Below are 14,873 nucleotides of genomic sequence, written 5' to 3'. Positions count from 1 at the left end.
GGTGAAATGACAGCCAAAGCAAGACACATTTAATCATTTGGTGAAAGATAATTCAGGCAATACATTTAAGTACACCCAGAGAGTCAGAAATTCTGCACGTTATTATTAAGAACAGCACATAAGATTAACTCTAAACAAACTATAGTCACATATTGTGGGCTTTTCTCTTTGGGGCTACAACGTGACAAAGGTTTGCAAGCGGCACAGTACTTTCAGGGTTTATAGGGCCGTTAGTAAAGTAGTGGTAATTGATGTTTGGACTGTTACTACGGTAACAAGGACATCGGGGCTGAAAAGAGCGAGTAAGTGTTCAAATTCCACAGCAGCTCTACCGCCGTAAGCCAGTCAGAGTAATGTAAAGGGCATCCATTGTAATGCTGTTAAAGAGATGGCAGCAGGGGGCATTGTGGGATACACAAAGAGGGACTGAGAGGGTGCAGAGGATCCAGACTTAATGTATTTAAACTGTCTCATGCTTGGGAGACTAGCATCTCTTCAGCTGGTGAAGTGGCAAAAAAAGACAATGTGTCTTTTTATTTTTTGAAGAGCCAGATCCATAATACACATGTAAATAAAAAGTTGATTCCATGATTTAACCTTGTAGGGTGACAACAAAAAGGTTAAGAAGTTACAAACTATTAAAACATAGGAAGTGGAAATTTCACAAGTTGTATCATGCCCAGACAGACACAGACTAGATTTTATTATGTATATTTGGTATTTGGAATGGGCTTTTAAAAAGAAAAACATATTCTCACCATTTATGGACTCAATGGTTAACCAAGAAAACAAGTCAGATGATGAATAACTAAAGTAATAGTTTGTTTCAGATCTGCTTTACTTACATTACTTAACTTTGGGCTACACGCAGGCCACACACACATCATGTGTCACACTGGGTCTTTTGTGTCGTTGTTTCATCAACTTAATTTGCATTACAGGGAAGAGGAAGGCACCCGCAGGTCAGGGCTCTCTATAATCTGATAGGAGATATGGACGCTTGGACCATTTTATTAAAATATATGTGCGCTCACATACTTTACTCTTTTACTCTTCATTGTTTTTAATGCTATGTAAACATATTGATAAGTCAGAAAAATACTATGTCTTTACATTATGTACAAAGTGAATGACTAAGCAGCGGAGTGACTTGTTTCAGCTCGGTGTGATGGAGTGTAGGAAAAACTTTCTATTCTCCTTTTTACAATGATGAAGGTGTTTTCTACTGGTGATGGTCCGGCTACATTTATCCTTAAGGCAATGCAGTGTTGTGAGTGTTGTTGCCATCGAGGCAATGGCACAATGCAGTTTGAAAAGGCAAGTGGTGTGAAATGGTCAACAGGGCTGAATTTAACCCCAGTTTCTGCCTCACGTTAACGTTTGAGTCAGGGAGAGCAGCATCTGCCCTTTTTGAAAAATAAATAACCTTGCACTGGATGTAATTATTTCCACATGATCAGAAGAGTCTTTGTGGTTTCTGGAAATAGCTTAAATACTGTTGTACAATATTTTGTACTGCTGTTAAACAACCACCTATAGTTTTCATAGATCTGCGGATATTTATTTTTTGGAAATAACTGATGCTTAGCTCTGTGACTTGAATGTACTGGCTGTACATGAGAGGCACAAACTGGGGGTACGCTGAATAAGGACCAGTTAGGGCAATTGTTGCAGTTTAACCTTGTAAAGAAAAGTGCAGGCCTAAGATGACCACATTCACAATAGTAAAATAAGACCAGAATGTGAGAAATAATCACATGATTGATGTGATGATCATTCAGGTGTCGTTTCTAACACATTCAGTGCCTCAAAGCATCAGCGTTGATCATGTATTAGCCTACAGTATACAGGAAACATTTCCTACGTGCACGTCTACTCCAAGATATTATGGAGGAGTTCTAACAAATTAGCAAACTACTGACACATACAAACACAAGGTACCTCAAGTACCACAGTTGGTTCAGAATCTGTGACTTTACATATTGTAATTGTAATGTTAATATACCAGGGATTTGTAAAAAGTGACATTGCAGTTCATCCAATTATTAATATTTCGTCTAGAACTTTATCATGCAGAGCCTAACAAACAAGTTCTACCTTTTTTCTGTTTGTACAAGGCCACTACGATCTTTCTGAGGTAACAAATAAAGGAATGAAAATCAAACAGAGCAAATCTCACAGGAGGATGCAACGTAAGAGCAGCAGGAGAAGCTACAACAAAATCTTGTAACCCTGAATGAAACAGACACTGAAACTCACTTTCAAATTGTCTGAGCTAATTAGCAGCATCATCTCGTCAGTCGTTTTCAACATCATCACAGACACCAGCATATACAGTACATAGACAGCTAAGCAGGCAAAGACGCGTATGTGTAAAAACACATATTTGCCATTTGTCAGTTAAGTTAAAGCCCCCCTTTCGAAGAAAAAAATGCAAAAAACATTACAATAGTTTTTTTGTACAAACAAAACGGGAACACGAGGTGCAGTTCATTGCATCTTGCTCTTTGCAATCCATAAACCTGACACAGTTATCTACTGGAGGAACCTTTACAATGTGAGATAGCATATATCTTTTTTTCAGATTTCTGTCTTTTGCATGATATGAGCGGATAAGTCTGCGCAGTACATGGGAAAGAAGAGCGAATATCAATTTACATCAAGAAAGTCTATCTTTGTCTTTCTTAAGTCAGTTTCTACTAGGTTTGTTTTACTTCCAGGTTGGTTTCGCGCTTCTGCTGGGCGTCATCAACTCTTTAGGCTGGGCGAACTTCTCAGTAAAGCTACCAGTCTTCCTAATGTCTTCTCGGTTCGTAGGAGGTGGGGGAGTTTCACTGCGGTAGGTGCTGCGACTGGACGCTTTCACGCTTTGCACTCGTCGCAGGTTTGTCACTTGCGGCCGCTCCTCGCTGGCGGTAATTGCGGGCGACAACTTGTTCTGCTTGACGGGTGTTTGTCGACCTACGAGTGAGGGACTGCGAGAGGGTGTGGAGGGGACTGACGGGGTGGCCAGCTCCTTCTTGGTCCTGGAATGCGAAGCTACTGTGTTGCGGGCAAAGCCAGGGACATCGGAGGGGTTTTTGGTGGTGATGGTGTGACAGCTGCTGTTCTCAGAGGGGGCTCCAGTCTGAGCCTGGGCCTGGGCCTGGGCCTGGGCCAGGGCTCTCATGGTGGAGCGACACATCTTCTCCTCTGGTGGAGGCTTGGGGATGTTCCTCAGGGGTTTGGCGCTGGGCTTGTGGATGGAAGCCTTTCCCGGGGTCGAGTCGCGGGCCCATCTGGAAATGGCGCCGGTGAGGCTACTGGCCCTCTGAGCCTTTGACTCGTCAGGAGGCAGACTGGAGTGTCGAAGAGGTCTTGAGGTCTTCTCACTCCTTCCTCTGGCTGGGGTGCTCTGGTCACGAACAGGCCGGAGTGATTCTACACTCTCGATCCCCACAGGTCTCTCTGCTCTCTTGCTGCTACTTGTCTTCGTAGGCTTGTTAATGGGCACGACTTTCCGCATGCCCTGGCTCTCGCTGGTGGTCAGCGTTCGCACACCGCGGCCTCCGCTAACCTTAGTAGCTTTGTTAGCTTTGCTCTTAGATTGCACTGGTTTCTTGCTGCTTTTCTGAGCATCTTTTTCCCCGGCTTGTTTCCCCTCAGCGGTGTCACAGCTCTCGGTGTCCCACTCTTCTGTGGTAGCGGACGGAGTCAAGGACGACGTGTCCATAGACTTTGGTGCAGAAAGCTCATTGGTGGAAACGGACTGGTCACTTGGAGACAAGGACTGTAAATTAGAGGACAGAGAGCTTGGATCCAGCTGGGTCTCCTGATCTTTGCTGCATTCAGTCGTATTGAAATGAAGTCCATCTTTTGTTAGAGACGAGCTTTCGACCTCAGAGTAATCCAAGGCGACGGAACAGTCTGTTTCTGTGCAGTCTAGTACATTAAACACTGATTTCTTATTGGATGTAGGGGTATCTAGTGGGAGGGGTGTATCACAGGTAGTTGATGAAAAAGTACTGCTGTCCTCTTCTTCTCTCTCTGGGGAGACGCCAGCCTGCGTCGTAATATCTATTTTCCCTTCCCAAGCCGCCTCGGGATCTGCTCCTCTTTCTAAAACGTTGCCATGAAGGAAGTTGTCGAGACTTATGGGAGGTGACTGTCTCTCCTTTTCCAAATCCGTCACCACGACATCCCCCTGGTTGACAAAGTGCGTAGGATTACTGTTATTGTTTGGACTGGGTAGGTCGAAAGCTTGAGGACCTCGAACTAAAGTGTGCTTCTCCAAACTGACATTCATGTGGCCGGTAATTGTCGGGTTGGGAAGATGGACGGGCTTCTGAAAGACACAATATGGTCGAGGCAGAGCACTGCCCTCCGACACAGATGAGTAAATGTTGTTGTAGTTGTTGTACGGGTCGTTGTCATTTAGCCCAGACGAAGAAAACCTGGCCAGTGGGCTGATGGGCTCTGTTTCTGTGTGTGGAGACGTCAGCTGTCTGTCGCAGCCCAGCTCACGGTTGTCGTCTTGGTTTAACATCCAGGGGGCCGACCTTCGCTGAACGGCGCGGCCCGACCGAGGAAGGCTGTTAAACTTGGAATAGTCGGGGGGATTCCCGGCCCCTCCAAATAGCTCCAGGTATCCTTTGAGCTCTCTGTCGGCTATGGAGGTCATGGTGTGTCGGTGGCGGCGGGCGCTGGCCGAGCGTCCCAGCGGGCTGTGTGGACTCTGAGAGCGCTGCTGGAAGAAGTCCAGCAGGCCGTCCTTGGTGAGCATCTGCACGTCGCTCTCGCTGCTGCTGCGGCCAAACCCAGCGCCGCTCTGGTCCGCACCCGACCACGCAAAACGCTTCTCCTCCAACTCCCGCAGTCGCCGCTGTCTGGCCGCTTCCTTCAACTCCCGGTCTGTGTTGTCCTGAGAAATGAAAGGATGAAAGGGAAGGTGGGGAGGGAGACGCAATAAATCATGTAAATATCATCATCTTCATCTTAAAAGGTGGACTTAGTGATTCTGGAGAACGCTTGTTGTCAAAATCGCTTTTGTCGGAATCAGTGAATAACTCCTCACGATCCGCTAACCTGTATGTACTGTGTGAGTTCTGAAAAAGAATCCACAGCCTAGGCTCTGTAAACAGGCATGTTTCTAGCTATGGTGGGCCTCATTTGTTTACATGCCCGTGTGCAGAGCCTAGGCTTTGTATCAACACAGGAGGTGTTTGCAGTGCACACACAGTACAGACAGGTAGCAAATTGTGAAGAGATATTCACCTAATTTGACAAGAAGTGATTTTCACCATAAGCGTTTACCAGAATTGCTGAATCCCCCTTTATTGGGTATTTTCAAGTTATTCTAGTTACATTACAATCATATAGCCAACGCTTTTATCCAAAGTGACTTGCAATAAGTGCATTCAACTGTTAGAGTACAAACCGAGAACAGCAAGAATCAGCTAAGTAAGTTGTATTCACCAAAGAACTGGATCATTCACAACCTGATGTCTTATTTTAGCGGACTGATTTGTTGATACAATCTCTACTCCCAGAACAACATAGAAGACTGCTTTGCTTGACATAATTGAACAGAACGGCTAAAATATATTCCAAAGTTGGATACCTGGCTGTGTTACAATTTCCCCCTGGGGACAATAAAGTGAAAGCTCAGGTTTAAAGTTGAAGTTCTGTACACAATGATCGATAGTTACAACATCAAATTTGGTAATAATTTGACTGTTTTTCGATTTTGTTTTGTTTATTCAAAGCCTGGGTAATTGTCGACTTGGGTTTCCTGCCCAGTCTGACTTCGATCTGTTTCCAAATCTCAGCAATCAGCTGAGTGAGTACAACGTTATTATTGATCGTGGGACTGAGGTCCATAATGAAAAGTTGTAATAAAACAAAGTGATCCTCTCACTAAAACTGACTTTTACTGCTTTATTGAACTTGATGCAGAAGTCTTGAAAGATGCGGAAGCACTCGTCCAGCTTAAAGGTGTCCTTGTCTTCACAGAAGAAGTCGATGAGAGCGTTGCCCTCTTTACGCAGATCCAGCCTGCGTCTCTTCAGGTCCTGAAGCGTCTGTGCTGCACTCTAAGACAGGACATTAGGCAAACACATTTCTTATTTATGGAATGTGATACACTTTTAATGGATGTCATTATCAGTAGCAGTTGAGTCAGCAGTGCCAGACATGTACACTGGCCTGGATCTAGCTCCCTGTGTGTCTCCCTTATATACCGTCTATGTGTGTATCATATAGTACATAACTGTTCACCTGCAGAAAGGGCTCCAGCTGCTGCAGTAGCTCCAGGTCTCCTTGAACCTTCTGCTCCAGGGATTTAATCCGAACATATAAGGAGGAGAACTCCAACTCAATGTTTTCCACTGAGATTCTGTATGAAAACATTAAGGTAGGAATACAAACTGTTTGGTGATTACATAAATGATAATCACAATATTGACTAAACATTTTACTGATAACACTGCTTAGTGATAACATTTGACAGACTGTTGTCCATAAAATGGACTGCTGTGAGAAATGTGTTAATACATTCTCAGAGAGGGGAGGAGGGATCTTGGCTCAGTGGTGCAGGAGCTGCACTGACTCCACACAGGGATGACCTTGTGAAGCTGAGAGAGCTTGACAGCTTCACACTGCGTTCTGAAAATGACTCAAAGTACTGCACTTTAAGATGTCAGCTTGAGTAATGAGGCTGGATGTGGTTTTCAATTCAGCAGTTACAAAATATTGAAACCTCAAGTTTTGATCAGCTGGTTGTTCACACTTTTGATCATTTACAGAGCTCAAACACAAATCATAATACTTCACTAAATGTATTCATGGCAAGTGGAAAACAAAATTCAAACATTGTTGTACATGTTGGAGTTGTTGGTGCTATTATAGTGTTGTAAAAGTGTGAAGCTGGTACGGTACGCCTCACTACTTCACCACATTTTAAATGTTATGAATGCAGGGCCAGTAGCTGCATTGAGGCCATATATTTGTTAAAGAAGGTTTTTTTTTATTTTGCTACGTTTACAACCAAAACTGTCAGTAACAGTTTACCTGGCTGCACTCTGGACATCCTGAAGTTTCTCTGGAAACTTGAGCAGCTTCTCGTCCTTTTTCTTTGCCTCCTGTGTGGAGGGACACATCACACGAGTTACAACCAGAATGTTTTGTTTCTGGACAAGACAAAATGGCATCTTTGCAGTGTGAAGGACAACTCTTTTTGTTTGGTTATGTAAGTGCTAAGCCAGCCTCTCTTGGCTCTTTTCTGTTTCCTGTCACCATCTGCTGTCCACCTGCCTGCCTGTAATCTCAGTATTTGGATGCTGTTTACTCAAGCACCACTTCTGTGACAGACTTATATAAAACTAGCTTCGTGGCAGGCAAATTAAGGCCCTAATTGGATTTTGGACTGTATGTGTCACACTTTATTTTTATTTTGCACATTTGAAGTTTGATGCAACTTAACTGTCGGACAGACCACAAACTTTCTAATATGAAATACAAATAGGATGACATATGTTGCAGTTATCCTAAAGACGCTATACCATACGCATCCAATACATTAGCTTATTCACATTTGAAAACTGTCACAGTATACACATCAATGCCTTCAAAAACACCAGACAAACCTTATATTATCATTATTCCTAAACTATATACAGTGGGAATTGACTAGACTTGTATGCTGACATGTTTCAGTGTGTGTTAATTTAACAGAGGCTAGTACTACACTGAATGGTATCGTGTGGATAATACTTAATAACTTAAGTCTTCACTAACCATGGCGACAAAATGCAGCAGGTTCATCCCTGGCTTGTTTGCCTTGGTGTCAGCCAATGAGAGGAGAGATGACAGCTTGAAGCCCACAGCGTTGCCTGCGTAGCCGCCCTGACAAACACAGATTGACAAACAGACACATATTAAGATATTCAAGGATAAGGCTGGTGTTTTTTTATATTTTTATTGTCTAGAACAAATCCCAGGAAAAACCCAAACCCAATAATGAATTGATCTACTAACAAGTAAACCCATGGAGCCAAAGCCGGATATAAATGATTCCTCTGTGCCGTAGACTTCTATTAGTGTTCAAAAATAATTTAAAACGTTTAGTCTACATGTTAGGATGTACACTTATTGGTATTCCTACAGGGAGTTAATAAGATTTATGTTTGTAAACTACATATGAAGCAAGTGGCTAACTAGTTTCAAACAAACTAACCTGATATAACATGTTAATTCATGAGCTTTAGAAGTGCTATTCTAAGTTAAAAAAAAATGACTTTGCCTTTAAAAAAATAAATCAAACAATGTATATTTTATTTTCTAACTAGAAATGAAGGGGCTTTGGGTGGAGTGTCACAGACAAAGTAGTTAAGTCAGAAAGTTTTCAAAAACAAACTATTACCACGTTAGTTCCTAATCCTTTAAATGAACCATATAGCAGAGTGGGCTTAATGGTTTAAAGGACCATAATTGTATGACTTACAGCGTTCATGATGTTTCCGGCCTGCAGCACCAGATGCAGAATGGCATGAAGCTCCTCGCAGCTCAACAGATCTATAGGATGAGATCAATATAAACTTAATAACAGCAGAACACATCCGTAAATTATGTAGCACTTGACTTCAGCAGTTATAATGGCAGCCTACTCAGAATTCAAAGTTTACTGAGAATATTTGCATTTTGACAATCTGACCACTCAGTACTAATAAACAAAACAGTAATAGTAAACTTTGAAATAATGCTTAAAGTTTTTTAGATGGTGTCATCAAAGTTTGACTCAGTTTGTGCCATGCGGTTTTTTAGTGATAGCTCTGCAATGCAGTGAAGAGGTCACTGTACTGTGGAAGAGGCTTTAAGAAAAATCCAATACAGCAGAGAGGCAAGACAGTGTGACTCAGCTAAAACGACACAGAGTCAACGGATGGCTACAACACTATTCAAGTCCATTAACGGCAAGAATATATTTGGAGATATAGACACGTATATTTGTTCTGTGAGTAGTATTTTACTGTAAATTACATATTCTGCAGCACATGGCATTTTCAGCCATGTAAGCCACTCTGCTCTAACAATGGCAAAGTCTGTCAGTCTGAAATACAACTATCTGAAACACTATACTACAACAACTAAAGGATGGATTTCCATGGATTTTGGTACAGACATTGGATGAAAAACTCTGGTAAAACCTTTTTCATTTAGTACCGTCATTGGGTCCGAAGGTCCAATACTAAAGTTTGTCAAATGGACATAATGATACTACCTCATACATATTTATACTTCTGTCCATACTGTACATAATGTGATATAGTGTCTGTATCATCAGCTGCTTTTTCTGTACATGTCTTACTATTGCCATTGTTTATCCTTAAACCTACACTGTATATATTTTGGTTAATTAATCGAATTGAAAATTCTTACAATGAACATAATCTAATCTTATCTACAGCCTCACAGAGCCAGTAGCAGCAGTAGCTTAAATTAAACAAAAATGGTCGCAATCTATGCAAACTTTTATGTCTTTATTACTTGAATAATTTACAATTTACATACACAAACATACAATAAACATCACAATATCTAAAAGAGCACAATGATGACACAATAAACATATACAAACACAACCTTATTTTTCCATCACTGATGCTCAGGTAACACATTGCTACTTTTTGCTCAGCACTGCTGACAGCTCAAATATCTGGATCACCTGTCTGCACGTGTGTGACTTGAGTGTGTGTGTGTGTGTGTGTGTGTGTGTGTGTGTGTGTGTGTGTGTGTGTGTGTGTGTGCGTGTGTGTTCAGGTAGCAGAACCCCTACATTATTACCTTTAGTGGCTACGCGAACGACATCGATCTCACGGCTCATCACAGCACAGGAAGGGAAGAACTCTTCGTGGATTACCATGGCCTCGATCCGAACCTCGAACCTGTCACAGACCAAACAGAGCGGAGTCAAATCTGTCATGTTATTCTGTATGATGTGATTAGATGGCATGAGAGAGGAAAAATCCCATAAAACTGACTTTTAGCATTTATAATGTATGAGACTTATATCTTGATGGTAGGGTCATTTAAAAATTATGGGAAGACACTGCAGATGTCAATAATTGTGGTGCATTACATTTTTAAATTGTGCACTGCACTGACATAGAAAAATAAACACATACAAATACAAGACTTTTATATGAAGACTTGTGAGTGAGGAGAGCAGTACAAGTTCCCTTTCTTTCTTTTTTATTGACTGTCAAACACATTTCTCTTTGACGGAAACTACACAATATACACACCATTGAAATCAACTTACCGAGGCACCTGGATCAAGAGGTACATAAAGGAGTCGACCAGTGTCAGCTTGTCTGCGTCTCCTTTAAATGCCTGGAGTTTCTTGATCTGAAAACAGGGAAAGAGGAAGTTCAGCAGACTCCATTGTATTCTATCTACATTCACTGTTTTTTTATCCTCAGTTTTGTTGAAAGCCACACAGACGTTGATAGAACACAGACCTCTTCAGCGTCAGGCAGCAGCTTCAGCAGGTCTTTGAGCAGCTCTGCTCCGTAGATCTTTCCATCTCCTCGTCGTATGTCCTCAACAATGGAGCGGTTGGGCCTGGAAGACAGAGATTTCAATGAAGTTTGACGATAAATGGCACAGGTGCTCTCTTTTAAAGCTAGCTCCCCTGTGTTTACAAAGGAAAAAATACTGACAATGACAAGAAGATTCAAATATCCAGCTGAGTTACAAATTGGACTGTGTGTTAGTATCTACTATACACTACTTATTAACTACAAATAGCATTTCCAGTTCAGCAAGGAACATTGATTAAGTTGAAACAGAATTTCCTTTTAGGCAAGGCAAGGCAAGTTTATTTATATAGCACAATTCAGACACAAGGCCATTCAAAGTGCTTTACAGGGGCAAGATTAAAATACACAAAACATGTTAGAAAACGTGTATATATTCCCTTTTTGTTCTTCTTTAAATCAGCGGCTTGTCCCACTATGCAAATCTATTCTGTATATAATTTTTTTTAGCTTCCGTTTGCTGTTACTACAAGAGAGTATCACGCTATATTTGAGCTACATTCATTGAATGCTGCGTGATGAGTCCTGAACTTTAAAACTGGATTTCATAAACAGATTCAAAGCATTTGTAAACCAAAGTAGGAGAGGATAAAGGGTAAAAGGACAGATTATATAAATACATTGAGGTGAAATGGAACAAAACACTATCTGTGATGAAGTCACTGCACTGGGTCCTGACTGAGGGCAGTATGGCTGACAGTCAAATGTCATTAAAATACAGTGGGGAGCAATGCAAATACACAGTCATGCAAACAGACAACTAACACACTTTGTGTCCTCTGCTTCAGACCACTGACGTCACACACTGCTGACTGGTCCAACTCACCTCGAGTTTTCCTGAACCAATTAATTAGAAACAATGGAGAGCTAAGAAAAGCCTATTGGAATAACGAAGAATTATGACAGATTTTGACCCTAATCTCCTTCAGTTACAAAGTGTTTACTGGATTGTTCCTCCATCAGGCGCCAACACACAGCCGGAAACTGAGAATGTTTTCAATATGTGAAGATGGTTATTTGTGTGAAGAGCTAAAATTCACTTTAAGACCATAACACATCTAAAACTTTTGTATGACGCATCTACTGTGAGTCAAGGTCCTCAACAGAGATACAGCAAATGACACAAAGCTCCACCACCATCATCAAAACACCAAATGAGAGAATAACAAGTCATATAAGACTCCAGAGACTTGGATAATCTATTCAAAAAGGAGCATCAAAGCTGTTCTTAGGGCATTTTATGTTGTTTTTCCCCGCCTTAATTTGTCGGTCATCTTCCCTCAGTAAGTTAAGCAGATAGAAGACTTACTTTTTGAACTGCTTAAGGAAAATGCCCACATTCATCCCTCTCTTGGAGTCAAGGATGCTGATCTGAAAACAAAAGAAGGACATCATAAATGGCATGTGATTGGGTAGTTGTTTTGGTTAAACACACAATGAAACAAACATGCACCCACACTGTTCCCTTCTCCTAACCACTCCTGGTTGTTGTTGCTTGGGTTACCTCCACCCCCACACCATCTATCCCTATGGGACAATGAAATCCCACCGGGGCCACACATGTTGTTCCATTACATTAACAATGGTTTGTATGGCCTTCCTTTAACTCACGTCTGTACAGAACGTACATAAAAAAAAGACACCCTCGCCTAATTATAGTTTTAAAATAGCAATTAGACACTTCTGTGGTTAGAACTTGAGGAAGACAGTAAAGATAACAATTTAAAATGTAATCAAATTCAATGTACCCAAATGGGTATTGTATGTAAAACAGTGTTGAAAAATATTTTCTGGTTCCAATGTTCCTCTTTGAGCTGTGTACTGATGGTTGGATAAACAAGTAATTTGGGGACATTACCTTAGGCTCTGAGCAGTTGTGATAATAGATTAATTGAGAGCGAAAACACATCTTATAAAAAACTATAAAAGACTTGTGCGGCAAAATACTTAAAGAGCAGCAAGAGATAGTGTCTGTCCATGTCCTGTCTGCACAAATGGTGTCATTATTTAAAACTCCCAAAGGAGTGGACTGAGCTCTGCTAACTGCTCACAGTTTAAGGTTTGTCTAGATGGAGTCAGTACATTAACACATGTCTCTCTACGTCTCACACAGGTATTGCTTTACAATTCACATGTTACCAGGAGTCCATAATGACCCCAGTATGCTTTTGTTCCGTTTATGGTTTATGAAAACATATACGTTTAAACACTTAAAGAAAAGCTGTAATTGAGCACTGTTACCTAACTTGTCCCTGGAGGAATATCTTAATACAGTGGGAGCAGGGTAGAGTTATGCAATGTTGTATTGTATGGTTATGAACCAGCACGACAGTCAGATGTGTGTTGAGGACCTGAGGTCACCTAATTTTTTGGACAAAAAACAATGGCAGTGGATGTAAGAGTGTGTAGGAAACAGGTGTCCATATTTTCATTAGTCAAAGTTGTGTATTTTCAGAAAATAGAATATAGTCACCAAAATCTAATATTTACAATAACAAGCCTTAGAGCTATTGAGTTGGTAGGATTCAGGCTTTAATGCTGAATTTAGGTGCGCAGGATGTCCCAAGTTTTTTTGTCCAACACCTGTTATAAAAGCGTAATGGTGTGCAAACTGAAATACATTTTTTCTTAATAAAAAAGGAAAAATATAAACCCTAAATCTTCTGGTTCCGAACATAAATCGAGTGGGCGATGACCTCAGTCCTTGGAGTTTGCGTCATGTCTGTGTTTTACTGTGGTGTCTCAGTATATTTAATCTCATCTCGAAAACAACCAGACCAAATCTTAGAACTGGCTAAAACTCGATTGAGTAAATCCTGACCTTGGTAAGGCTGCCTTCCACTTGTTTGCGCCATATAAAACGAAGCAATTGCAAAGGACTTTAAGTCCATCCCATTGGATGCGAAACATATTGCAGTTGCAGCTCGTAACAACTGTAAACTCATTGCCTGCGTTCTTCGCTGCCAAAACAAATCATCCAGTGTTGCTTGTTTGAGTGTAATAACAGACATCTCTCACCTCATCTTTGCTGCTCTCCTTGAAGGAGCGAGTCCTGGAGAGATGTGTTGAGGTTCCAATGCCCGGCGTCGGCCCCCGTGTGCCCGTCAGCGCCTCCTCCTGCTGGCCGAACAGCTCCTCCACCGAGCGCACGTCGATCTGGTACTGCTGCTGACGCACCGACAGAGTCCAGATGTTGGGCTTCCCGCGCACCTTCTCCTCTGGGATGGGCTTCCAGAAGAAGCTGCGGACGCGGCGCTTCTTCCTGGCGTTGTGGTTGGTTGACGTGGTTGCCGGGGGCGGCCCTGGAGGTGGCGGTGGGAGGGGGGGAGGAGGGGGAGCTTCATGCTTGGAGGTGTTGGGGCCGTCACTGAGGGAAGGTAGGGCGGCGTGAGTGTGTCCAGACATAGAGGAAGGGTCAGAAGTGGAGACGGAGGAAGTGGTGCAGCTGCTTCCCTCGCTGCTGCAGCTCTCCGGCTCATTGGTGGCGGATGGACAACTCATAACAAGCATCACAGGGATAAGCAGTCAGCATATGAGCTCTATGCTGAGGGACTATGGTTAACAAACTGAATGTATCAGATGATCAATGTTGCCTCAAAATGATTTCCAAAATAACTAATTTGTTTTCTTTGAAGTGTGTCAATTCACTCTGGTGAACATCAAAATGTTGCAGTGTACAATATGTCCCCTCCCTGCCGGAAGAAGGAAGGAGTCCCTTCATCTAGTCAGACTGAAGGGAGCATGTCCTTTTGATATTGTCTGTCTCCATCACTCAACCCATCCTCCATCGTGCTGAGCAGAACCTTTGAAGGTTACCTCCCAGCGGGAGAAAGCCGGGGGCGGCGACGGCCATGGAGCTATGAGAGAAACAAAAACAACACAGGACAGGATTATGCAGAGGTAGTCATGCATGTTGTCGTGGGCAATCTGATATTAGGGGAAATGAAGGGGTGCGACAGATCAAAGGAGAAGGGGCACCCAGTCAAAGAGGCTCACAATGAGGGACATGGCAAATCCTGTTCTGTTCTGTTTTTGAAGGGCTTTGAAGTCAGGCTGTGGGGTGTATGATGGTCAGAGACATGACACCCACAGCACAGCTTAGCGACTGTTACATAGTTTGGCATTATTCTTATTCAGAAGAAGTTAACATATAGTGGGTAACTAGGACAGGAAACACGTAATTACAAGTTTAACAATAATAATGTTAAGTCTAATGTAATGCAGTGGTTGTCTCTACTGCTCTTGCATCAGGTGGACACATTTGGTCACAAGGAGAAAAGTGGAAAAGTAAAAGAAAAG

General features: G+C 42.2%; 1 protein-coding gene across 1 annotated transcript; it reads right to left on the bottom strand.

Annotated features, from left to right (window-relative positions):
• Positions 1–2,710: 2,710 nt before the first annotated feature.
• On the bottom strand, positions 2,711–14,084 carry fhdc1 (FH2 domain containing 1; the record flags this gene model as incomplete). The annotated part of the gene is made up of 11 exons (XM_080030062.1): positions 2,711–4,900; positions 5,907–6,071; positions 6,256–6,373; positions 7,048–7,118; positions 7,774–7,881; positions 8,480–8,550; positions 9,820–9,920; positions 10,298–10,383; positions 10,497–10,599; positions 11,884–11,945; positions 13,593–14,084. 11 exons carry the CDS (start codon positions 14,082–14,084, stop codon positions 2,711–2,713), a joined length of 3,567 nt encoding a protein of 1,188 aa, XP_079886188.1.
• Between the last annotated feature and the right edge of the window lie 789 nt (positions 14,085–14,873).

Source organism: Ammodytes marinus, assembly GCF_949987685.1.
Source record: "Ammodytes marinus genome assembly, chromosome: 6".
In the NCBI taxonomy this organism is placed as follows: domain Eukaryota; kingdom Metazoa; phylum Chordata; class Actinopteri; order Uranoscopiformes; family Ammodytidae; genus Ammodytes; species Ammodytes marinus.
Note: the sequence above shows the minus strand (reverse complement) of the source record. Positions and strands in the feature narration are given on the sequence as shown.